The 26969-nt window shown below is 48.7% G+C and overlaps 1 protein-coding gene across 1 annotated transcript; it reads right to left on the reverse strand.

The window, feature by feature from the left end:
* Positions 1 to 214: 214 nt before the first annotated feature.
* On the reverse strand, positions 215 to 25386 carry PLEKHD1 (pleckstrin homology domain containing, family D (with coiled-coil domains) member 1). Its single transcript, XM_010192312.1, has 13 exons — positions 25238 to 25386; positions 17100 to 17193; positions 16095 to 16184; positions 15522 to 15598; positions 11453 to 11544; positions 8652 to 8704; positions 7813 to 7907; positions 6834 to 6927; positions 5168 to 5346; positions 4313 to 4445; positions 3051 to 3195; positions 966 to 1115; positions 215 to 375 (listed from the first exon to the last, which is right to left on the reverse strand). The coding sequence occupies exons 1-13, from the start codon at positions 25384 to 25386 to the stop codon at positions 215 to 217; spliced, it is 1512 nt and encodes a 503-aa protein (XP_010190614.1).
* Positions 25387 to 26969: the final 1583 nt, after the last annotated feature.

Here is a 26969-nt window from a genome sequence, read left to right on the forward strand (position 1 = left end):
AAACAGATCTGGAGTGATCAGCAGAGAAGGTCTGCCAGGCTACAGGGAGCAGTCAAACTAAAGCAAAGCCACTATCTGAGGGAATTGCCTGCACACAACGTTCCCCCCTTTCCCCACCAAAGGGCAAGTCTCTTTTCTGATTCTAGCATCCGAGGGCATAACTTTTGCAGAGCTGAATGGCAAGTTGAGATCAGAAGCCCCCTCCTAAGGAGAGTCACTTTTCATCCCCCGAAGCAGAATCCTTCTGCGACCTCATGATTTGATAGAGAGTTTTCCTGAAGCGCTGGTCCCGGCTCAGTCTTTTAGCAGTTTCTTTCAGCTCCTCAATGTTTTCAGCTTCTGCATGTGAGACGATGAAGGACTGGGACTGCTTCACTGAAACAAGAGCAGCACAGAAAGGTCAGTGCCCTCCGTACGGGACACAAACTGGAGACAAAACTTCACTAGAGCATGGGAGCCATGCGACCAACACACCTGAGTCTGGCAGGCGGTGAGCTAACCATTGCACTTTAACAGCCCTTTAACTTCACCTTACTGCTTTCAGAGGAGGAAAATGCTTACAGCATGGAAACACACTTTTCTTCTTCACAGGTGCCTCTGATTTAGGGTTCTACGTAGAACCTGATCTAACCTTGCAGGTACTGGACAATGTTCAGGTGTCCCTTCCAACCTAACTCGGTCTATGATTAAGCATTCAGATGAAGTCAGCTTTGAGCATATATGGTTTTTTAGGTGCCCAGGACCATCACAGCAGTTCTCCGTAGACATACATCAAGAGGCAGCAACCAGCATGCAGACTCAGTGGCTGCTCTCCGGGTAATGAAACTCCAAGTTTCTCTGTGGCTCCATTCTTCCACTAGGGAATATGAAACGTGAACTGCATTTGCAGACCTTACTGCTCTGTCAGACCCATCTGCACAAACCTGCTCCTGCAGGATACAGAGTAAGAAGCTACGGATACCTACGGTCATTCCACGAAGCACTGGCTCTCCGGCGGTGGAAGCGGCAGCTCTTTATGCGACGAGTGGCAGCCTTGTGGATGTACACAGAGTTCTTCATGATCACGGGCATCTTGGCCTCCAGCTCGGCATTGCGGATGCACTCTTCGAAGAACTCTGAAGAGAAGACACCACTGTGAGCAGTGACAAGAGACATTTCAAGCAAGGAACCAGTTGCAAGGGACTGCACTGACTGATGGGCTGAGCCAGGTAATGATGTTCAACACCCCCCTAGATCTTCATGAACAATATTCCATGAAGCTCCAGAATATCAGAATGAACAAGTTCCAAGCGACAAGAACCTCCAGTCCCTAACAAATGCGTACTCAAATTATAGAAAAAACTGCAGTCGTGCATTCCCCATCAATCATTCCCACAACTGCTCATTATTCAACTGCCAAAAACCTCTGATATTATGTTAAAACTTCTCAACTCTCTTGCAGCAGAGGTATCTCATTGTGCTTTCTTTGAAGGACTTCTAAAACCAGTCAAGTCTAACTGTGGAGAGGAGGGTGTTAGCAACACTGGCACAGGCACGCACCCCAAGGCCAAATGTGGCCAGAGATTTCTTAAGAGCATGGCAAATACTAATACATACACCCACTACAGGCTCCATGTGTATCTCCACATACGAACTCTGAACACCCTTATACTGTCCCAGTCTGCCACTCAAGCTGCTTTTCTTGGCCTGTTCCCCCCATTATAGTCAAACTGGTTTATCTTCTGCCATTCCGGTCTTGCTGTCTTGGCCCCTCTCTGTTCAGAGGGCTCACGTGCTAATGCACCCCAACTCCTGCATGGAAGGGTTGGGCAGAGGCTGCAGCAATCGGGCTGCGCTGGGACTGATGTTAAAGAAAACATCGCTGGTCCACTCACTTTCTCCAGTGTTTTTTCTCATCAGTACATTTTTACTCTTTTGAAGAAGACATCCCCCGAGATCTGAGACTGGAAATGAGTGTCAGGAGGCATTCAGTACCAGAGGCTGCTCACGTACACCCTGTGCAGGTAGCTCAGCTCCAGTTGAATGCTGAGCTCAGCACACCCACTTCAGCTCTGTTTTCTTACCATGGCTCTGAGCCAGTGGGATGAAGTTCAGAACCAGGTTCTTTGTCTCAGTTTAGAAATCTGGTGCAGAAACTACTGAATAATACTTACTTTATTTACATGTATTTCTACATATAAATGATAAATATACATGTCTGTATATATATGTAAACTATTTATGCTTGTAGAGGTAACAGCACTCAGAATGCCCCAGGACTTTTTGATTTTTCCTACAGTGGCCAAATGCACCCACCTTTCACTGGAAATAAGCCTTAACTGCACGGATACAGCATCTTCATAACAGCTCTCCCCTGCACTATACATGAGGATGGAAAACGAGCAAGACATCACCCCACTGAAGCTCTACTATCAATTCCCAAACTGACTGAAGCCAGATGCTAGAGTAATGCCCCATCTTAAAGAGAGAGAAAGCAAAGGAACAGGGACAAGCTGTGGAGAACCTGAGTCTTACACCCGAGCTGTGGGCTGCAGTCATCTCAGCAGTGCTGGGCTGATGCAGTGATTCAGCTCTGATTAAGGATCCAGACTTCACCTGCTGGGTCACCTACCAGCATGTTGCTACAGCAACCACGATGCTCCTTAAACTGCTGATGTGCTCCTTAACCAAGGCTGAGAAGAGAGATTTTCCTGAGGGGAATCAAAGGACACTCTATAACTCAGACGTTGTCAATCTTTGCAGCTCTGCCACAGCTTTCCTGTTGGACATTTTGGAAAGCATTTGCTCATCTCTGCCCCTAGGTTTGTCTTCCACCTATCAGGGAAGGTTGAGGTAATTTTGCCCTCCTTTGAGGGCAAAATCCCAAGTGCCTGCATAGCACATTCCGGCTCCTCAAAAGGGAGGTGTGTTTGAGGTACAAGGAGTTGGGAGAGCACGTTACGTGCAGCTTTGGTAATTTAGGGACTGATTTGTGTTTCTGGGAAGATGGGTAGATATATTTCCTGTCCCAGAGCTTGCTCATCAGCAGAGCGGACGGACGACTGACTTACTTCTCAAGTTACTGACATCTGCTTTCATCTTCTCCTCTTTCTCCTTGTTGCGATCCAGAGAATTTAAGCCTTGCTCCAAGCTCTGCAACGCTTCCTCAGCTTCTCTCAGTCTCCTCTCCAGATCCATGCGCACCTTCACCTCAGCCTGAGAAGGAGAATAAGCACTGCTGAAAAACAGCTTGAGAAACGACAAGAGATATTGTAAGACAACACAAAAGTTGTTCCTCGTGTCTTCAGACAGAATCTGAAGTCCAGATTATTTTAGGAATTCTCCCTTACTCTGGCTTTCATTTGCACAGCTTCCCTCCCACTGTGCAAGCCATGTAGAGTCAGAGGTGGGATTTCAGCATGGGAATTTGTGCTTATCCGAGTACTTGGAACTGAACAGGAAGGGGGGGACATCTTCTCATCTCATCCAGCTGAGCCTAACTTGAGGTAAAGGCAGTCAATTCCCACAGTACTTAGTTTCAGAAACAAAACACAAAAGGTAGAAATAAAGTATAATATCAGCAGTAGCTTAGCAAATGAGAACAACTAATACAGCTTAAGTCAACTTACCGTTATTTTGGCTAAATGGGAGGTTACATTATAAGAAAATCTTGGAGGTGCAGGAAAAAGAATTGGGGTTTTTTTTGGACAAAGTATTTGTAGGAGGAGGATGAGTGTTGAACAGCCAGTAATAAGCATAACCTTTACAGTATTTAGATTTTATTTTTTAAAAAAGCATACTTTTCCCAATTAGCTTTGCGTAGATTCAAGGTATCTTCCATAACTGGGTAATGAAGGAGGGCTGGTGTCTCACCCGTATCCTGCTGCTTTTGAACCCAAGTTCACACAGAGGCTCCTGAAGTTTTACAAATCTGAAAATTGATCCTCTGAGCGCAGACGAGGAGGGAAGATTTCCGCTCAGTTCTGCAAAGCCCATTTTAACTTTTCTCTGAAATAAGCTTTATTCTTCATTATGTCTGCTTTCCTCTTTTACTTTGTTTTCTCCCTCCAGCTTTAGATGATGCTTTTTCACAGTAGGAAATTAAAAATACTTTCATTGAATGTGTTAATCAGGCCTCAGAATGATAAATAGTAGTGCTACATAGATACAACAGGGCAACTTCACATGTTACCGTGATCTGAAACACAGCCAACAAATATTTGCAACTAGAAAATGAAAACAAAAATAACCTCAAATCTCCTATTTGATAAGGGAAGAACTGAAAGGGAAAATAAGAGAACTCAGGGCCCAGGGACAGCAGAATGTGATGTACCTTGAGGTCTCTCTCCGTCTGCATCTTCTCTGCAGTCAGCTCCGACAGCGAGTTCTGCAGCGCTTGCGACTGGGCAGAGTAAAACTCCCGCTCCTCCTCCAGCGCTCGGGACCGCTCCTCATTCTCCTTCATCCTGGGGCATGGCACAGCAAAGGAAGGCAACCATTCCCACCCCAGCACAACTCACAGCCAGGAAGGGGCTCAGTATGGCAGTGGAGCACGATTAACTGCCCAGCTGCCCTGAGCAAACAGGAGCGCTGACTGCGTCTCAGTTCAATAACACAGGTGGGCAATTCTTGAACAGAACATTTCCAACCCACAGGCGAGGTCCAGGAGCACCGAACGCTTCTTATGGACAAGGCCATGAACACCAAATGGATTCACGTGCCTGAGTCCTGATGTGAAAGGAGCAGGCTCAAGAGGCAGCAAGGAGTTCAGCTGCTCTGCCTCGCTCTGTCCCCTCTGAAGCATTTACAACCTGAACTCCTGCCATGGGAACCAGACAAGCTCCCAGACTCATCTTGGCAACCAAAAAGCCAGTCAGCAGCTAGCCACGTCATTTGGCACCACTACGCCTGAGCAGGGCAGAAGCGTCCTCTTCCCTTTACCACATCCAGGAGTGGAAATTATAAAAGATCTTGTCCCTCTGCAGGTCTCAGGATAAATAGGAGAACAGTTTTGAAGTGATCCTGATTTTAAGCCTGGAAATATTTAGCCATGCTCTTTCTGATTGCCTCCCACCTATGAGGGGGTGAAGAAACACCTCTTTTCCCACCACCCTCTTCACAGTGGGTCACATCTTGTCCCACATCCCTGTCTCTGGCACCACTGTAAGAGCCCCTGCCCCCACTTCACCTCTTCTCTGCCAGGAGTTTCTCCTTCAGAAGTTGCTGCATCTTCTCTTCAATCTGTTGAAGGCCACAGTGCAGTTCCCAGATGGGGCTTTGCTCCTTGCTGGGGCTGGTTGGAGGTGGGAGCTGGCTCTCATTTTCTTCCAGCATTTCCAGCATTTGCTGCTTTTCCAGGGACAGGTCCTTGAAGAAGGGCAGAGATTGTGAGTATCAGCCAAGTCTAACCTTTCTGCTCCCGTTCCTGCCTGGCTCCTCCTTCCATCCACCTTCCCCATTCAGGTTAAAAAGAGGAGTAACAAAATGTGGTTTTCCCTTCCTGCCCGCCTCTTCAGGAGCAAGCTTCCACCATAGCCTTTCCTATGCAAGGGGGCAAGAACCTGCAGCCTCTTTTGACACGATATGCTGGTCATAGCATCCCCAGCACAGGGACCGGAGCCTTGTGCTTCCCTAGTGCATCACCAATGCAGGCAGCTCCCCTGCCTTTCCTCCTCACCTTGCTCCTCAGTGTGAGCAAGAGGCATCCCCTCTGGGGTATTTCTAACTGCAGGGCAATAGGACATGTGCTGTATTCCTGTGAAGTTTTAGGTCTGGTGTGCAGCTAGGGCATGAATGCTTCTTCCCTAGCTTTCCAGTTCTTCCCCCATACTCATAACTGTGGACAAGGAGAAGAGCTCAAGGGAACACCAGCGGACAAATGTACAGGATCTGACATGAATATTAAGGATGACTTTGAGGCTTCAGGAGGCCATTTGCATGGAAATTTCACAATATACATTTAGAAAAGCCACTTTCCACCAGAGCGATACCAAGTAAGGAAAGGATTTAATACATCAAAAGTCCATTTCCTACATTCTCATGTGGTACATGATTCCCCCCAGGAACCACGCTCCCTTCTGTGAACAAGGAATGCCTCTCTCCTGCTCCAATTTCCATCAGGACTTAGGGAGCCGCAGTTAAAAATTATCAGAAAGCTCTCCCAGTCTTACAGCCCTGTTGGCTGGAAGGGACCTCTGGGAGGCTCCAGTCCAAAGCTGCTCTGTCAGCACAGCAAGATGTGCTCAGCTGTGGCTTTCTACTGTCGAGATGTGCAAACCTTCCAAGACGGAGGTTCCTCAGCCTCTCCCACTGCTTCCCTACCTGTCTGGTGGAAAGTTCAGCCTGAGCTTCCCAAACTGCAACCTGTGGTTATCGTCCTACCTCATATCACTGCTGAGGCAAGTTTGGTTCTGCTGGGCTCCATGTCACTCCTAGTTCATTTCTGCAGGGGATTTTGGCCTTCGTATCAGCTACCGAGTGAGCACGTTTATCCGCGCAGGACTTTGCTCCAGCATTAGCGGATGTTAGCTTCTTTCCAGGGGACAGCATTGCTCTCAGCCCTGGTCAGTTCTCATAGGTCATTCCCAAAATCCTGTCACTCAGAGGGGAGAAGTGGTCACTCACAGTTCATTCCAGGGGACAGCATTGCTCTCAGCCCCGGTCAGTTCTCATAGGTCATTCCCAAAATGCTGTCACTCAGAGGGGAGAAGTGGTCACTCACCTCTAGGGTTTTCTGTAAGGACTGTGTCAGGCTTCGCAGCTCTGTCTTTTCTTCCTCCACTCCTTTAAGGGAGCGGGCTGTGAGCTCTAGCTCCCTAAAGAAGCAAAAGGGGTGACAGCTATTGCAGGGGAACCTCTAGGGTTTTCTGCAAGGACTGTGTCAGGCTTCGCAGCTCTGTCTTTTCTTCCTCCACTCCTTTAAGGGAGCGGGCTGTGAGCTCTAGCTCCCTAAAGAAGCAAAAGGGGTGACAGCTATTGCAGGGGAACACTCACCCCACAGGCCACACTCAGTCTGCACAGGCTGTGGATTTCTTAGTGCAGGATCTGCAACCGGTAGTTGGTACGGGCAGCTTGAACGCACTGAGAGACCAGGAGCTTTACTGTGCCTCCTGGCTGTCAAGCCAAAACCATTGGTGTGCTTCTCTAGCAAGGGCAGGGCTACGGTTGCAATTGGGAACAGCTCAGGCAGGGCACTCACATCTAAACAGGTTTAGGTCTATGAACACAAAAGTGGTTTGCAAAAATCACACGGGCTTTTCTGAGATGTTATTTAGGAAGAGAAAAGGAAAAAGGGAGGACAACGGTAAAACACGCCCTTTCAATACACAGGGCAAAGCACTTGGATTGTTCCCCTTCTAAGTATATTTACTGTTCATATATTGCATAGCATAACCCTTAAAATGACAGAATTATTCTTGGTGAGGCAACTTCATCTTTGTCATTCATCACATTCAGACGTCTGGAGCCCACAGGGCTGGTCAGCCAAGAAAACCATTTGCCTCAGAAATCCTCTAGCACCAGTCCATTGCCATGCAACCCCGACTCCTCTGGGGCTTGCTCATGTCCCAGCCCTTTGAGAATGGGGTTGCTGGAGTCCTGAGTGCAGAGTGAAACCCAGCTGTCTTCTGCTGGTCATGCAAGCAATAGCAAATGCAGGTAAACAGATATCAGCCGTTCCCGTGTTGGTCAATATGGCATTTGTTTCCTTCCTACATGCACAGAATAGCCGGGTTTCACCCACTGGTTTGATTCACCACAACGCCAATGCTTCTGCCCAGTGTGGGAGTTCGTGTCCCTTCCCTGCCCAGAGCAGTTTCCCCTTACAGACCTTACCGTCTGATCTGTTCCTGCTCCAGCCGCAGCTCCCGAACCACCTCTTCAAACCGCTGCTTCTCTGCTTCCAGAACCTGGTTCAGGCGCTCCAGTTCCTGGACCAGAAGAGAAGACAGGAATGTGCCCTGCTGACACACTTAGAGCTAGGAAAGGCTTCCCTGGACTTTTAACCTGTGCTGCTGTAGACCCACAGCGAGTCTGATTCCACCACGCTTTTCTCCGAGGGCAATTAGAATGAGCTACTTCTATATTAAGCAAATACAAGTTAGGGATTGTTTGGAAAACAATAATAAACTTCATAAATCAGGGCGTAATAGTCACATATAAGGGAGTGCTCTCTTGGGCTTTCCCTAGTGCAACATTTTCCCCATCTCTGGTGTGTCCAAAGAATAAACCACGTTGCTTTTTGCTACTCCATGTTCCTCATAATGGTACCTTTACACTAGAACAACATCAATCCTGTTTATTTGCTTTCTAGCTGGGGAGATGGACAAGTTGATTGCCAGAGTCCTCTTGAACCTACCAAATAACAAGTGCTTAACTCAACCCAGTGAATATGAATTTAATCCGATCTTACCCCCTGGTCCTCCTGGAGACATAATCACAAGCACGCTGCATGTGAAGTGCCTGGGAAGGGGAGCAGGGATACCCTTCCAGGACCCACCCCATGGCTCAGCTCTTACTCCTCTCTGCATCCACAGGGCCCAGGGGTTGGCTGGAGACACGTGGCTCTGCAGCCTCCCTCCCTGAAACCCGGTGTGCTCTTAAACCAGCAACTCCTGATGTCCCAGTCTTGCCACACGGAAGATGAAGGGAATCGGCTTGCAATAGGCACTCACCTCTTTTTGCTCCCTCTGCAGACACAGCTCTTCTGTTTCTTCCATTAGCTTATCTGCAAACACACACACAAAGGCCAAATGCAGAGAAAAGCAATTTATATCCCGGGGATATTTATTGGTATGAAGCACTGACTGTTTGGAGCTTGGAAATGCAGCGTTCTCTATCGCTCTGTGCATATCTGTCTGGGAGGCTCCAAAGGCTGAGATGACACCAATGGGGTGTTCTGTAATTTCCCTCCTGCCAAATAACTTTTTAAAACTAAACCACCATATTGCTGTGTGCTCCTTCTAAGGTTTCCTCTTAATGTTCTTAAAATACATTAACAAACTGACCTTTGCCATCCTCTAGCTGAGTCAGGAAAACGTCCTTATCTCTGCTTCACACACGAGGAAGCAGAGGCACGGAAAGGTTGAGTGGGTGCTCAGGGTCGCACATTGCATAGCAGCAGACTGTTCTCCTCCTCAGTGCCCCATCCCTACCTGCCCAGCACATCACCTTCTTCGTCAGCCCCCTGTGCATTACTGAGAGCTCCCTATCGTCACCTTGGGATGTCCCAGCCAAGCCCAGAAACCAGTCACAGAATCGCTCGGTTGGAAAAGGCCTCTGAGATCATCACGTCCAACCGTTCCTGTCTACCCCCTAAACCATATCCCTAAGTACCTCATCTACCCGCTCTTTAAACACATCCAGGGATGGTGACTCCACCACCTCCCTGGGCAGCCTGTGCCAGCTTCTGACGACCCTCTCAGTCAAGAACTTCCTCCTTAGCTCTAACCTGAACCTCCCTTGGCACAGCTTGGTGCCGTTTCCCCTTGTTCTATCCCCCATCACCTGGGAGAAGAGACCAGCACCCACCTCTCTCCAAGCTCCCTTGAGGCAGTTGGAGGTGGGGATGAGGTCTCCCCTCAGCCTTCTCTTCTCCAGGCTAAACAAGCCCAGTTCCCTCAGCCGCTCCTCATCAGGCTTGTTCTCCAGAGCCCTCCCCATCCTTGTGGCTCTGCTCTGAACACGCTCCAGAATCTCAACATCCTTCTTACAGTGAGGGGCCCAGTCCCTGATCTCAGCCACAAAACTTCTGCTGCTGAGAAAAGCTCCCCTCAACACCAGCCCACTCAAGACCTGCTCTGATCCTTACACTGTGACCTGATATATCTGTGTCATGCTGCGCTCTGACCTCAACAGGGGTTACCACCTTCCACCTTCCGCCCCTCTGCAAAGTCCCAGAGGAACCTGGATCTGGAGGCATTCAGGGACTTCCCCAGAGCAGTGCTTGCTCGCTACAGAGAGCCTTGTCCTGCTGCCAGGAGCAGTGCCTGAGCTCAAAACCAAACTACAGGATGGACACAGATCATTGAAGGTAAGGCTAATGAGGTAGAAGCCGTAGGAGTTATGTAGGAATAAAGAGACAGTTACTGTCAAAGGAAGTAACCAACTGTGACAATTGACCAGCTCTGAATGTTCTTGTTACGGACTAAAGAACCCAGCAGAACGTGTATTTTATATCCCATATCTCCCGTGCCACGGAATGTGTATTTCTATTCCTCCGTCACCTTGTCTTCTATCGTACTGTGGCTCTCCAGTCTCTTAGGTGCTTTAGTCTCCTCTGGCGGTTGCAAAGTGATGTTTTGACAAAACTTTCCTCCTGTCTGCCAGGTCCTCCTCTCAGCACTCCCTGTTGTCCCTTTCCCAGGTATGGAACCAATCCTTCCTGCCTGCCTCACATACAAGCCCACCCATCAGCTCACACGTGTGAATGGCGCTTAGATGGCGAGAAGAAACGTGCCTTGACACTTGAACTATGATCACTGCTACATGTGAAACCTTCTACTGAGATCGCTCCTGATCAGCATGGATGCAGAAATGCAAAAGGCTCTTCAAGATTCCTCCAGTGGCTTGATGATTAGGAGTAGAGACCAGGAGCCCTGGCTCAGGGCATCACTAACCTGAAATCACACAAAGGTGCCGCTAGCTCGTTTAGAGCCGATGTGACCAGCAGCTTCCAAGCCAGAAGAGCTGTTATGCTTTTCTTGGGGAGTGCTCCAACTTAGGAGGCATCTGGGTTAAAGAGGCTGCTCTCTCTTGGCTCTTGCTATAGGCAATGAAGGGGGAGACAGACCTCCCAATGCAGTCAGGAGGGAACTGCCATGCAGAGGCTGTTTTCTGAGTAGGAGTTGGACTAGATAACCTCCAGAAGTCTCTTCCAACCTTCTGCGTTCATCTGGAGCAACTGCTCTCTCTTCATTGCCCAGAGTATGCAGTGATAGAACAGCCACTGCCATTAGACACCTCAGACAAGCCCGTGTAAACGCTGCCACTTCCAACATGAGCAGTGTGGGAAAATGCAGACAAGAGTAGAGTAAGACCAAAAAAACCCAAACCAACTAGAGGAGAACAACTTATGCATGAAAAGCTGCAACCAGCCTCAGAAATACCAGTCCTGTGTGATTCAGGGAGACAAGGGCATGGGCTGTTTGCCTGGTGTGGACCTGAAATCAGCACGTGCAAACTTCTCGGGGGCAGCAACCACTTGCACAGTCCAGCCATCTGCAGCTGCAGCGTGCTGGCCAAGGCACAGTCTTCCTTTCACACTCCGCACAGGTAATCCAGATCCTACCTTCGCATTTCCATGTTTTGACTCCCTTCAAAATGTGAATTTCAGCTGCTTTCTACTCAAAAGCTTCACCCAGTAAAAGCCAACAGTAAAAACCTGTAAGCTGCTTGGCTTGACCACAGTGACAACTCCAGAAAAGCAAATTGGCTCATTTGGGGTTTATGGCTTTTGAAAATCAGAGTTTCCTACCTAAATACTCCTGTTTCTCCTTGGCCAGCTGCAGACCTTGGGCTTCCAGGCTCTCGATCATGGCTTCTCCCAGCTGGGCATTCTTCCAGGTCCTATGGAGAGCGGACACAAAGCAGACAATGCAAGAGAGCAAAGGGTGCCACAGAGCCAGGCAGGGGCCTCAGACCAGCAATCTGCCAAGGAATCTACGCTTTGACTCTCATCAGTTGGGACAGTGACTCTCTAAATTAACTGTTTATCCACTCCTTCCCACAGCCTTTCTGGTATCCATCATCCATCCATCCTGGGAACAACCAACCCCTCCTCTGCTAAACTTGTAAACCACCAGTATTTGGTGTCTGGCCCAACGCTGTGAGTTAAATGCCTTTCCCTGTAAAAACAGTGAAGAACCAGAGGCAAAAGCCAGACAAGATGCTGGCAAGCAGGGAGAGTTAAAGGAAACAGGCATATTCAGAGAGTACCTTGTGTTATTGTAGGACCATTGGCCAGAGGATCTCAAGGTCTCTTGAGCACATTATGAAACTAAGCTGCCGAAAAGGCCTGTGGAGCAGACACCCATTAACTGATGGTGCTGATGTACAGGGCAGGCTTTAACACAGACATCAAATACCAAGGACGAGGACATACGAATCAAAACCAGAACCAGAAATGGAGTTTGCCACTCGCTTCTATTCCTGCTCCATTAGACAAAAAAAAAAAATCTATGCACGTAGTATGCATACATAAAATTAATCTCATATTATCTAGATCTATTTATATAGATGCACATACAGGAACAGCAATTGCTGCCCAGAAATTCTGCCATCTTTGTCAATTCCTAAAAGAGCTTATTAATATTAAATACCTGTCATCCTTCCTATACCAGGCCTCTTCGTGAGCCATTTGAAATTGCAGCTTTTCAGAAGCAGCAAGTTGGCAGCCTCTTGTAAAACAATTTCAAGGCATCCTGTACTTCATCTCTTACAAAAGCCAAATACATTAAACACGCATCACCCCAGGGACCAGGCAGCCCAAGCACTACCCTGTGCTCTCTGCAGGCAGATGGGGTTCTTTCCAGCTAACGAGCATCTAGGATGTTTCTAAAGTGCAGAGGAAATTAGAATGCTAATTAAAAAGGTGACGTTTAGCCCACAGGTAGACATCTTCAGCTGGAGTGAGAACATGTGGGTGTGAATGTGTTTTGTCACTAACGTGCCCTGATACGGGATGAATCTGATCCCAGAGAAAACAGCAGCAAACAGCTTGGGGGGAGCAGGGTTTATCATATGATTACTTGGAGAGTTTCAAAGCCGCTGTAGCCTCTAAGGTGTCTGTTTATTAGGCTCACTTCTTCAGTGCTCCCTCCCTCCAGCCTTACAAGATGTTTCCCTGTCTATAACTTGAAGGTTATTATACCCACTACTGTGTATCTTAGAAGATGCTCCCATATCACCACGTAGTATTTAAGCTTTTATTCCTTTTATCTGCTGGAACACATGCTGATGTGTAACCACCCCCGTGGGGAGGTACAGGCTCTGACTGCAGCTGAGGGGTGAGCCAGTACTTGTCTTTCCTTCTTCTTATCAAGTGAGTTTGCATCAGGAAAAGCCACTTTGCTTAAAATACTGGAAAGCACAGGGTCAGGAATGCTCTTGAGACACATAGTAAGTGCCCTTATAACATCCTTCTGCAAAAAAAACCCCCAAAGCTGTGTAGTATCTCCATTTGCTATACAACTCAAACATCATCTACCTCAGTCCTTTTGCAGCACTGGGAACACCTTTCTCGGGAGCATCCACAACTGATTTGTGGAGGCACAGTACTTCAGGATTCACAGTATGTATGTGCTATGTTATCTAGTCCTCGCTAGGTAATAGCCCAGGATAGATAAGCATCTATATTTATGGGAAAGAGGAGAGAGAGGACACAACAGCATGGACACACAAGTTGACAGGGTATAAGAAAGTAGGACTGAGTATGGGGTCAAGAAAGGAAGGAGTGTAGTTTTGCCAAGGGCCTAGAGAGAGAGAGAGAATTGGTTCTCATCCAGCAGCAGCCACGATTATCTTCCAGAAAACAAAAGAGAATGAGGACAACCCAATTTCTTCTCCTTCCCCAAAGCCAGGTTCCTATTTTTCTTATGCCAATCACAAAACGTCCCCAGCAGTGTCACAGGTAGGCACACGGCATGGCAACTGTCAGCACATTTCTCAGAACAAGCACTCAGTGTTGGGCTCAGCCACATCCTAGTCCATCACTTTCTCGTAACAAAAAGATCTAGTGACGTGGTTGGGGTTTTTGTCCCTATTGCCCATCAGATCTGCTTTTAACCAGTGAAAGGAATGCTGCTATGGACATAGAAAGTGTGTGTGCGCCTCTCTCCCCTACTAGCAGCAGGAAAAGCCTCTCTGGGTAGGAAGAGAGCCTGGCTGAGTCAGGGCTTCCTGCATTGCCCTCCTTTGTGTGGCTCTGAAAAGCTATCAGGATCTGGCAGGAGCAATAAGTTCAAGCCACTGCACATTAGAAGGGTGGAGAGACCTCTGCTCCCTTCTGCTCCCCTCTGCATTGAGTAAGCGGCTTCCCTGTCAAACCAGGAGACTTGGAAAGAAGTGAAGAGCTGAAGGCAGCACTTAGACTGTGATAGGGGATGTAATAAGCACTTGTGCAGCACACACACACACACATCCACCTGCCCCAAATATAAAGAGGCAGCAGACAAAATGGAAACAAAGGAGAGAGAATAGAGGACACTTCCCATCCTACGTTTGTTCCTTTTTCCCCTATTTAACAAAATCTCAGTCTATGAGGTTGAGGCTTTTTTGAGGGTATTTTATTTTTCCTTTGGCTGGTTTTAAATAATGAGGGAGACCACAGGATGGTCACAATAAACTGGAAATGCTGCAGTGCCATCAGCAGTACACTCTCGATCTAGGAACAACAGGGCGCTAAAATGGGTTGCCTAGATTTCAGCTGAGTCCTTTTCGCTTTCCTGTTCATTGCAGATCAATTTACTGGCCCATGCTGTGCCTTTCTGGCTGCTGCTTAGCTCCCAGCCTGACCTTGCAAGCATAAATCACATAATCTGTGCTTTTCCTCACATGCAGGCTCTCATCAGCACTGATCAAGCTGGCCCAGGAGCTGCAAGAACAGGAGCAGAGAGGGGAGGGCAGGGGGTGTCTCGGGCAGATTTTCAGCTGGGTGCAGGTCGCCTGCTGTACCACAGCAGCCACTGCCCAGCTCCTGTTTTAAACACAAGTGCTGGAATACTGAAGCAAGGACCAGAGAAAGGGCTAGCTGTGTGAAATAAGCAGGGAGAACCCCTCCTGAGCTGTGCAGCCACACTCCCTTCCTTCCCACATGCACCTGAAAGGTTAATTTGGCCCCCAGATTATTGCTTTTGGCAATAAGTCTAACATCAGTGAAGGCAGTTGCAGACCTGTACAATGGAAGAAATCCTCCGAATTAATCAAGGGCTAGATCTGGATCCCTCCTCCTCTGCAGCAGCCAAGCCTGCTCGTGCTGCGTGGGTGGCAGAGCTCTGCCTTGGGTCTTGTGTCCCATGGGGCTGCAATGGCCAGCTTAGTGCCGCAGTCCATGCGGTGCTGTGGGAGTGACAGCTTGCTCCAGCGCCAAAGGTGGGCTCACTGCAGCAGCACAGAGCTTGGCTCGAGCTGATCCACCCTAACGCTGTGATCCCCATTAATTACAAACATTTTTAGCCTGGCGGTGTTGGAACAAACCGAGTGTTTGGAGGGCAGAGCAAAGTGCTCATTGCTTAAAGTCTCTCTCTTCGTGCCTTGCCTGTTCTGCTCTTACCTTAGCCCAGATTCATACATCTGCAGTGCAGGGAGGTTTTCTGCAGATGACAGCCTGGGGTTGTTAGCAGAGTCACACTGAACACCAGCACAGGAAGCTCTGTGTCAGCTTTCTCATGTAGGAAAAGGATGGGTCCAGCAGGCAAGGGAAGGTCTCACTAGTCTTGGAGAGCTTGTCTGCCTCCCCATAGTCCTCCTAGCCAGGCTTTTTCCTCCTTATCCTTTATACATCTACAGAGCAGATCGAAGAAAATAAGGAACAGAAAGAAGCTTACACTTTTCCAGACTCCTGTAGCATCTCCAGCCACTGAGCCTGCTCAAACTCTGATTCAGCTGCTAGAACAATGTTACCCTAGAAGAGAGGAAAGGAGGGGAAAAAAACCCGGATTAGAGAGGCTGGTGCCTTACACACTTCTGTGCACTCAGGGCATGGACAGGACACAGCACAGCTGTGGTGTGAGCAGAGCCCACCGCATGGGAGCAAAGATGACCCAGGCCTACCACACGGTGGAAAGAGATGCTATACAGCAAGCAGTCATGGTAGGAATAAAATGATAGGGCAACGCGAGCTCTAGGGCTCCTGAATATCTGTCTACTGCTCTGCTAGTATCGTAAGACCTGCTGTCAGAAGGAGCAAGTTTCCTTGTTGGTTGTCAAAGCAGGAGCAGTGGCAAAGCCTTGAGGGCACTTGGGATGCTAAGCTACCCTCTCTCGCCGGACAGCCTGCCCAGAGAGGCTGGGTATGGCTTGGTGGGGTGGGAAAGACTGCTAATCCAGCTCTGCTCATCAGCGTTAAAATGTTTTGTGGTGTTTGGTGGGTCTTTTTAGAAGAGAAGAAGTCTACTTACGTGGAAGTCTTCATGAGAGATCTTTATGGCATAAGGCATGTTGGGCTCTTCTTTGGGCTCCACGATGCAGCCTCCCAGGGGTATGACACCCTGGGGATAAACCAGAGCACTCCAATCAGTCAGCAAAATCAAGTGCAACCATTGACTAACCAGGAGCTGAACTCTCCCCTTCAGTCACCTGTGGACCCTGCCCTGCCTTGGCCACCCCAGGAGAGGAAAACACAGTTCATGACAAGGAGAGGGACTCACACCAGCACCAGGAGACCTGCAAGTGGTCTCCTGGACACCTCCTCTGGCTCCCCTGCATTTGGCTTAGAGGGAAGGCTGCTAGCTAGAACATGGAAATGGGACCTCTTTTACCAAGGAGGAGGTGATCTCCCAGCAGGGGAGATGTTGCAGATTCACAGTGGTACCATGAGAGAGGTTGTGCATTCACCACAGTCACCACCAGTAGGTCAACACTCCACACGTGCTGTGTGGGGACGGGTGGGTGTCCTGCTGCTCCTGACCAGTCCAGTGGAATCAGCAACTCTGGAAGGACACGTGCTCCGTCAGCCTACAGTGACCACAGAGGATGAGAGCAGGCTCGGAGCAAGGAGTCCCACTACACAGCACAGCTCCAGAGGCTGCTGCTTCTCAGGGCTATGTGGGTTAGCAGGGGCTTGCTGCGACTGCCTACCAGTGCGAGTACAGGTCAGGAACAGTCAGCAACCAAAGCTGTTAGCCCCTCCACTGGCTTTGCCAACGGTATTCTCACAGCCACAAGGTTAATTGCTTAGGAGATCATGAAAACAAGGGCATACGTCTACTATCAGGTAAAAAGAGGTACATTAGTCATGTACCTACTGAATCAAGGAGCCTGAAGAGGCACTGACGTGACTCTTGCTTTTTTTTGAGGCTTCCCTGTATCTGTAAGAAGTTTGTGATTTGCCTCTTCATCTGCTGGGCCCATGGCAGTGGGGGAAAAGCTGGAATAACCCCCTCTCCCATGCAAACGCTGCTCACCTTGGGGTGGATGTTGAAGTATTTATTGCTTTCAAAACTCTTCTTCTCACTCTCAGCATAGTACAGCAGGAAGCTTTCCTTAATGATGAAGAACCTGTAAGACAGAGGAAATAAATTCTGCTAGAACAGAGGTTGTGGTACACAGCACAAGCAAACCTCCACCCGACTACAGCTGCTTTGTGAACAGAAGAGTTTCCTCTTTCCATCCAAGCCTAAAGGTGAGGTGCTTCACTTCTCAGAGCCAAGAGTCCAGTTTACCACAGCACACACACCAGTGATGAAGGCAAACCACAGCACCATTTACTCGCAGAGGAACAGGACAGCAGCCTACATCCAAGACAGGAGCACAGCCAAAGCCTTTGGCATGGTGACCTGTACACTGTCTAGCCCAGGTGTCGCATTCAATCTACTGGGAGAGATCTGATCCTTTTTTTAAGGGTCTCTCACAGCGGCTAAAAGCAACTCAAAGCTTATTTTTGCAATCTGCTCTCTGCCACCCTCTTTCCTCCCATCTGGACATAAGCCAGAAGGGAAGCGTTCCCACCAGAGCAGGGAGAGCCACAGGACAGCACCCGCAAGCAACTCTCAAGGCAAAAGATTGGCCGTGAGAGCACTCAGGAGCAGAAATACATTTTAGAGATATTTTTAAGCAGAGCTCCTGGCAAAGTCTCCTGTCATTGACCTTTATAAAAGGGAAATTGAATTTTTTTTTTCCTCATATGCATCACGTTAAAATGTACCTCGTTCTGCTCAGTTAGCCTCAGGTATGCTCTGATGAACACTGCATAGCAGCCACAAAATACCACAGCTTCTGTAAACCAAGCCTCTACTTTACTGGAGCGTGTCCCCGTAGCTGTGATTAACGAGTGTCACTTTTAGCTCATTAGGGTGTTCGGATCGCCCCTGCGAGAGTCCCTCTTCTCTTCAGAAATTGAGGTTGCCCTTACTCTGCAGGCAGTGGTACAGGGGATAGATATCTGACTTAGCTTAAGTGTCATCTAAATCTCTGTGCACTCAAAAACGTTCAAGAGTGGCTGAAAAGATGGGGACTGGTTTAGTAGAGATTTCAAAGGAGAAAATCACAAAAGAAAACGTGTCGCACTGTTCCATACATATTTTCTGATCAGAGAGGAGAAGGATTTGGAAGGAAACTGAAAGGGAATAAGCTGGAAATTAATAAAGAATGCCTTTTTACTCTGCACAAAGCACTGCTGTGTAAATCATTTTCATGTGGTCCCAAGGACAAGAGCTCAGGAGGAATCTGGAAAGGATAAGAGATTCCTGTGAGCAATGGGAACATCCCCAGGAAACCCTCCTGCTTCTGGGCAGAAAGATGCCACCGAGAGGCATCAGGAAGAGACTTCTCCAGGCAGCACTTTCCAGTCGTACAGCAATAGAGATGGGCTATGGGACAAGAGGTCTGATCCACGATAGCAGCCCTGGTACCTCCACGTGCCTGTGCCCACCCCAGTCCTGAAGCACAGGGCCTGTCAGATGGAGCCAAGCGCTGCCTCCGATACAGACGAGCACAGCAATTTGGTACCAGTTTAGTCCCTAAAGCTAAAGAGAAAAGTCAAAGCTGGCAGATAATAATAATCATCATCATATTATTAATAATTATTAGCATTGTTAGGGGAAAACTTTAGCACTTCCACCAGCTTTCTCCTGATGTTCTGCCACGGCTCTGGCAGCACGGATGAAATCGCCACGTGCCATGAAAACACGAGCAGAGGGCCTGAAAGACGCAGAACAACGCCAAACTTACGAACCCCTGCAGCAAGCTTGAGCTCTGGACCTACTGTTTCAAAGGAACATCTACATATTTACACCCAGAAATCTCCAGGACGTACAAAGATGAGCAGCAATTCACGTGCCCCATCTATACTTGCCTCAGCAGGACGCTGTCTTCTCACTTAATGCTCCAGGAACATCATGGTTGACTGCCAAGCCTCACTGCCTGTTCCTGACCAGTCTGGCAAAATCTCTTTAAGCAGAATAGCATGACTCAGTGAAAAAAAAACCAATCATTTTCTGCACTGAACTCATTTAGCATAGAAGCATAAACTCCTTTATGTTGGAAAGGCCTTCAAGATCATCAAGTCCAGCCATTAGTTGGTAGAGGACCAAAAAGGTGCTCGTCCACAGTAAAGCCTGCCCAGCAAGTTATCTGAGCAGGAACAATAAATATTCACCTTCCACCCTGGAGACCCCATCTCCCTCCCAGCCCGGCCCTGTGTCCCCAGGCACCCCAGGAGCTGTAGCCTATGTCCCCTCAGCTGGAAAAGCAGCCTGTGACCCCATCTGCTCCAGCTCTCCCTGTGTCACTGTAAGAGATGCCTAAGATGCACAGGGAAGTGGCCAGTTTGTGGGACACAACTTGCTTTCCCTCCTGAAATGAGAACCAACATCCTAAAAATCACTTGCCAGTGTCACAGATCAAGACCAGAATGGTTTCCTTGTGATGGTAGGCAGCAATGGGAAGGAGGAACCCAGCGAAGATGATAGAAACAAGGATTGGTATTTTCCAATGTTTGTGTTAATGGCAAGAGCAGCCACAGCCCCTGCAGCAGGGGCAGAGCTGACCCCCAGGGCAGATATCAGAGAGACCTCCACAGAGCAGACAGGGCTTGTTCCTGCTTCTTCCTGCCCACATTATTTCTGTGAGCAGCAGCCTTCTGGCTTTCTGCTTAATTTTTCCTCCCATCTCTTGTCATTAACTCTGTGACAAATTCTTCTTCTGAGTGGCTGCATCTTCACTACGTGTCTCTAATGCTTAGTTCAACAAGACTTGATTTTTGTTTTCAGAGGGACACGTTACCCCACCGGCACAATGAACACAGAAGGAACGTATTTCAAGAACAAGCACATCCTGCCTGGTCACTGGACTGTGCTTGGTCCAGTGGCTCAGAGAGTGAACCAGCTACTGCGGGTACAAACACAAAACTGAGTAAGGAAAGAGCACACCAGGTGAAATGGTGAAAGTCTGTTCACTGCCTTCAGTGATCTTTTCTATCTGAAGACACTTGAGGAACATCTACAAGACAGGTAAAGCTGCTGATCTTTAACTACGTGGGATTTTTAATTCAAATGTCAACACACAGTTAAAGCCAGGCTTTAATTTGTTACATACTTTTTGTCTGCTTGGGACTCCTGATAATCCCCATAATCTCTATAATAATCTCTATGATAACCCCCATTATCTATAAAACTAAACCAAAACCAAGACCAAAGCGTGGCGCAGGCCTCTCAGAATGGATGTGCCTCTGGCTGACTGATGAACCTTTAGATCCCCGATCACCTCACAGATATGGAGAGAATCTTGGGGGATTTGGAATGCAAATACACAAAACACGAGTTTTAAAAAATAAGTAACAAAACCCCACAGTAAATAATGAAGAAAAAACATTGAAAATCTGTTTAGCTGATGGACATAACATATTCACGCTCAGATCGTATTTCCTCATCTATCCTTACTTGGGAGGCAACTTCTCAGCAACTAAGATTACCACTTTGACTTTGATTTTCAGGACAAGCTCTCCATACGGTGATACGAGGGTGACTGATGCAGCACGGTGGAAAGAGAGATGAAGACTCAAGAGCAAGGTAAGGGCTGAAGGCAGACAGGTGAGAAAGAGCAAAAAGGGCAAAGATGGCCAAGGGAGAACGGGTAGAGACATCCAGTTGGGACTGGGACTGAGGGGCTGGAGACACTGCACACGTGTATGAACTAGGCACAGGCGTGCCAGTGGAAGACAAGGGAGTGCTGGAAAGACAGGGAAAGATTTTGAATAAAAACAAGGGAAAAAAAAAGAGAGGTTTAAGAACAGAGTGACTTTCAGAAAGGCTGGAGAACAGCAGCGATGGTGGGAGGTGAGAAGACCCAGTACAGCTGTGCTCACTCCATCCACAACACAAAGAACACAAGAGCCATTCACACATGGTCAGCTCCTCTGGGTTGCCCATCCCCTGTCATTAGATCCTGGCACTAAGAAGCCACTGAAACCACATGTAATTAAACTGGAATGGCAGAGGAAGAGTAACAGAGTGACCTGGATGTGAAGCCAGAGATGTGATCTGCCGGGATTAGGTACAACAGCTCCACACTGGACAAGCAGAGATACCTGCTCTCTGGGGATGAAGTGCTTGCTTTGTGTCACAGAGAGCTAATGAGATTAATTAGCTAATCTTTGTGGAAGTTTTTGAAGTGGCAATGGCCCACGTTAAGTGCCTACATTATGAAACTGCAGCGGTCTCACTGGTCCTTCCTTCCAATCGTTTTTTTCCTGGGCACCGGTCCAGGAGCAGAGGCAGCGAATCCCGGTTACCAGATGAGCCCAGTTCTTGCTCTCTGGGGACAGCTCAGGAAAGAAAAAGCTCTTTATCAGCGTGTCAGCTCAGAGATCGCCATACCTGTCCCTCACTCTTCCTCTCCTGCCAGCCCCAGGCTTTCCTGCCTGCATCCTGCCCTGGCACCTGGGGCAGGGAGAGGTGGACGCTTCCCAACAGCCACCGCCCCGGAGGCAAGTTTGCAAGTACAAGAGGGGAGCACAGGGTCTGCTCCATCATGGCCCTGCTGCCCTGTGCTGCACAGACAGACCCTGCTCTGCAGGTTTTCAGAGCAGAAAACAGCCCTAAACAATTCTCCTTCCCATCTGTCCTGCAGCCACATCCAGTGGCTAGCCCCTCTGCTGGCAAACAAGGTTACGTGCGTGCTTTGCCATGCCACAGCCAGGGCTGGTCCAGGAGAAGAGAAAATTCCTCTCTTAACTGTGCCTCCTTCCGGCAGCAGCCTGGCATCTCTGATGGATTTACTCAGAGGTATAAGCACATTCTGCGGTTTGTTCTCTACTCTTTTCAACTCCTCATCCTCCTCCTTGCTTTTCTGACTCTGGTTGACCACTGAGCAGATGCCCTCCTGGAACTGTTCCCCTTGGCCCCAAAGCCTCACGCCTGAATGGTGACAGCTTAGAGCCTGACATTTCTATGTGGGACTGGGATTATTCACAGTAGAGGAGGATGTGTCACTTCCTACCTGGAAAGCCACAGGACCTCATTCATGCCACATCCAGGGCAGGCCCATACCCTGTGCATTTCATTAAGTCTAGAATGAAACCAGGCTGATGCTTTTACCAGTACAGCTTTTGCAGTAGGGAAGAGGCTAAACCGCTTGCTGTTGATTGGAAGGAAGAATGGGGTGCAGCTTGTTGGAAAGAGGAGGACCCCAAGTCAAGAGGATGAGGCTATGACTGGGAATATGACTTTCCAAAGCCACTCCAAGCTTAGAGTGGTCCAAAACACCAGTAAACTCAGAAGATTGGAAGGATGTTACTTTACATGGAAAAGTTCACATTAGCCAAGGAATTGAACTTCTTCTCTTGGAGAGAGAGGAGCTAGGATGCTGCTAATGGCATTTCAGAATAAAGCTCTGAGAGCCAGCACGCTCAGACGTCAGCCCTGGCAGACAAACACAGCCACGCTGGTCCACTGCCAGGAGCACCCAGCCCACCCTAGGGCAGCACCCACAGCAGCACACGAACGCTCAGGCTGCAGGACAGAGCACAGTGCAGGCAAGAGAAAGGACTGAAAGCGCTTCAGACAACTGCCTCATGTCAAGTGTCCTCACAGGAGCCATCAGACACCAGCCCTGACTGAAACAAGGCTCTGCTGACCCTCACTGCATAACCTCTACTGCTGCGAAATCCCCAGACCTGGGATATCAGTCACCAAAGCACTGGACTGTTTTCCTCGATCCATGATCGAGTCAGTCTCCACCCAACCCTTAAGCGCTTGCTTTTCTTCTCAGTGTCTCCAGCAGCACTGTTGCCACAGGCAAATGAATGGGACCAAGCCAGTGAGCATCATGCACCCAACAGCCACGCAGACCCATCCGCATGGCTGATGGCCCGATGTGATCAACCCTTCCATTACACGCCGGTTTATCCCCCGTAACTTGGAAGGACTTTGCTCAGGACAGACCCAGTGCAAAATTACTTCACAGCAAAGCTACTACCTGTAAATACCAAATAGAAAATAAGCAGTGATCCAAGATTTCGGGACAAAATCTGCATTGCTCATAGATCAGATCCTCACCTGTATCTAGCAATAGCCTTTTTTTAAAATCCCCATTCTTAATTTAACTGCAGTGGGAAGCATCTCTTCTCCTCTTCATAAAATAATGCAATTGAGCAGCTGTGTCTTGCTGGGCATGGGGATTGATGAGGGGAATGGATGACTTGGTCCTTATCCCTCCCATAAGGACTGACTTATAATAATGTGTAAGATGTTTAAGTTAAAGCAAACCTCTCCTGTGATTAAGAAAAACCAACTTATTGTTTCTCCCGTTCCAGTCCTTTTAGTCCAGAAACCCCTCCCTTCCAAACCCTACGGGTTCCCTGTGTCCATCTCCCACTGACCCATCTCTGTTCCCCAGGACCATCAGGGGCTGTGCTCGCAGCTTCCACATCATCCCTGTCTCATGGTCACCTCCCCATCTCTCCCCACCTATCACTAAAATATTTACCACCTGCTGAAGATGGGGGGACTTTAGGAGTAGAACAGCACTAAATAAATAATGGCAGAGAGAGCAGAGATGGGCCATTTGCCCGCAAGAAATTTTGATTAGGAAGAAGAAAGCTTTTTAAGAATGTCTCCTCCATGGCAAATTAACCTTCTCCTCTGTCATTCTGTCCACTTCTTTTCTGTAACACAGCCACATTACTTTCCAGACGTAATTCATTTAAATATCAATATCTGGGAGCCGAGTAGGGAGCATCAGCACAAATTCCCTCCTGGGTGAAAAAAGGCCATGGTTTTCCAGGCCATGCCATCTTCACGTGTCCAGGCTGGACAGCACCGTGGTTATTACACAGACCTGAACTGGGAAAGCTGGGTTTAGAAATGAATTGGATGTGTTGTGTCTACACTGCAGACTGCAGCAGAAGAAGTACACAGAAGGTGAGTACCAGAGGTCGCCAACAGACACCGCTCACGTGCGGGTTAATACAATCTTCCAAAAACCCTTGAGACGCTCGCTGCTACAGAAGCTAAAAACTGTGTTTCAGCTCCAGGGGTAACTCAGGCTTCCTCTGTTAATGACTCATCTGTGTCATTGAAGGTGGGGAGCAGGGAGGAAGAAAACAACATTGCTGTGCTTTTCTGGCAGACTTTTTCATCTGCAGATAACAAACTACTAAAGGCAGGTAGATGCTGCTATCCTTCTTTAACAGGCCATGACAAATCCCGGGTCACAAAACGTCTCTCTGGCAGAGGTAGGGTGAAAATGCAGGTTTCTTGGCTGCTAGTCATCTCACTGGGTATCTGTCAGTGGTGACGTTGATCTGCCATCCAGGAACGCTGGAAGGCTTAATCCATTGGATCATATACCCCCAGTGAGCAATGAGAAAGAGCTGTACCATGTTTCTGTGTGAGTACCCATCCGTAAACAGTTGTGTCTCATCACTTGACAGCCAGCGGGAAACCCTCCTGTGAGATTCAGCAATACAACTTTAAACCTCAAACTGACCCATCAGCATTACAGAGCATGCTTCTAACCTCGGTAAAAGGTTACAGCAAATGCTTTCCAGCTCCAAACTTCCTGGCTGCTGATACACAACGCAGGGCAGCTGACAACTCCCTGGCACCCGACAGGAGAGATTTCGGAGCCACCTTTTCCCCAGGGTTGAGCCTGCATTCGCTGTTCCCAGCGCCACTGATGCTGCTCCACAAACCCCGCAGACCGTACACGTGCAGTCTGTTCAGCCTGGCTGTCTCACTCACAGACAACTCAAAGAGCTTTAACAAGCGTTAATAAACAAAGCCAAGAAATTTGAGGGCAAAAATATATGAGCCGGCTCTTTCTCTTTCATGAAACGATTGCAGGGTGGTTATCCAGAGGCAGCCGGTCCCTGTGTACTTCCACAGTGCAAGTAGCACAGGGGCTGGGCAGGTAAAGCAGCAAGCACACTGGGGTGACACGTGCGTGAAGCAGCTTCCCTGCTCTCCCGAGTCCGTGCCCAAAGTTTCACTCCCTGTCTCTGCCTGGCTAACTGCACCTGAAGAGTTAAGCACTCAGGCTGCAACTCACCCGCAGGCTTAGGCTTTGAATCTCACCTTAACATCCCTCAGTGACTGAGGCTTACCTCCTGGACCATTTGGCCGACTGCCTCCCGAAAGGTCTCTTCCAGAGCACGCCGTACAGCTGCACCTTGGTGCTGATGTCCAGAGCATCTGAATCTGCCTGCTCCATGGATGGGGAAGGGGATACGGAGCTGGATTTCGAAGCGAACATGATAGATGGATCTGGTCCTAACACTCCCCGTCTGCGCGGCAGCTCAGGGAATCCGATTAAATGCACTGAACCAGAAGGATGCAACCAGCCACTCCAGCGGTAGACGGAGAGACTGGGCTATGGTTTGAATCAATAACTTGACTGCTCAGCACTCGGTCAATAATTCTCTCCCTGATGCACAGACGACGAAAGTTTCCTCATTGCGTATTACTTCCTGATGCATTACAGACAGAACGCATCCCAGGCAAAGGCAAAAAAAAAATAGAGCAAAGAGAGGCAGAGATCTGGAACACAGAGACACAGAAAGAGCTCACCAGAGAGAAAGCTCCTAGCAATAGCATAAGCCAAAATACCACTGCACCAGAGCCAGCTTGGGAGGTTATTTCACTCGACATTGCAGCATCCCAGGCAGAAATCAGGGCAAGATGGACGTTTTACTGTCAGGCATCTCTTACTCAACACATACCCAAAAAATCTCGTACTTGGTGACAGGTTCTTCTCATTTGTCCTAAGGAGGAGGGGAACAGAGTGAATGGGAGCCAGCGAGTTCAATCAGATCCCCTCTGCCATCAGGAGGCTTTCGCCGTGCCAGGCTGGCACTGCCCACCCGGTGCAGGTCATGCGGCTGCTGGGCTTGGGCTGGGCAGTGTCCACGCTGCGTGCCTCGCTCAGCCTTAAAGGGCCACTGCTGATTGCAGTCGGAGCATAAAATCCTGAGATGCAGCAAGCACAGCCTCTGCCCTGCCTCTCAGGTACCAGCTCCTTCTTGGCCACAGCTCAGGTGAGTCCCTTGTTTAGTACTCCCACAACAAGCTTTTTATTCTGGTTCCCTAACTCCTTGTTCCTCTCTTGAAACCCTCCCTCCCTACAGAAGCACAAGCACAGTCCTCCAAAAGAATGCACGCCTTCTGTAGTGCCCACAGGAAAGCACATCAGCATCACACTGCTCCTTCCTGCATCCTCCCTTCTCTCCAGGGTTAGGATGTGGTGATGCACTGCCTGCACGGTGCCAGGTAAAGCATCCGGAGTTTTGAGATCTCATAACCAGTACAGACACACACTGTAAGACTTCTGCTCCTGTTGTAACCTGTGCCATCCTACGTGTATCGATTTTGATGCTATAATTGCTGAATGTCAGCCCTTCCCAGTGCTCCATTCAGGAGCAGCACACTGCAGACACACAGTCCTTTAGAAACCTGGGACATGCCATAGGCTAGATCACAGCACTGGACACAGCCTCACGGAGCTTTTTGCAGTCACAGGCACTTGCAAAACACCTTAAATAGAGAAAACACAGACAGCCCTCCCCAAGCTCACAGGCTGCATTGAGTATTACAGGAATCATCACTACTGATGGCTTGATGAGAGAGTCAAGCCCAGTGCCCTGTTGCTTTCTCTCACCCTGCCTTTGGCTGGCCTTTTGGTCCCAAACAGGACGTGTCCTGAACTGCATCAAAGTCCATCTCAGTGACATGGAGAAGAGCAGCAGAGGCTGCCTCCATCCCACCGAGCCCAGCTCCTCAATACAGCAAGCATTAATGCTGTGGTGACCATTCCACACGCTGCACTAAGAAAAAAATTCT

This window comes from Mesitornis unicolor, unplaced genomic scaffold (assembly GCF_000695765.1).
Source record: "Mesitornis unicolor isolate BGI_N332 unplaced genomic scaffold, ASM69576v1 scaffold9599, whole genome shotgun sequence".
NCBI lineage: Eukaryota > Metazoa > Chordata > Aves > Mesitornithiformes > Mesitornithidae > Mesitornis > Mesitornis unicolor.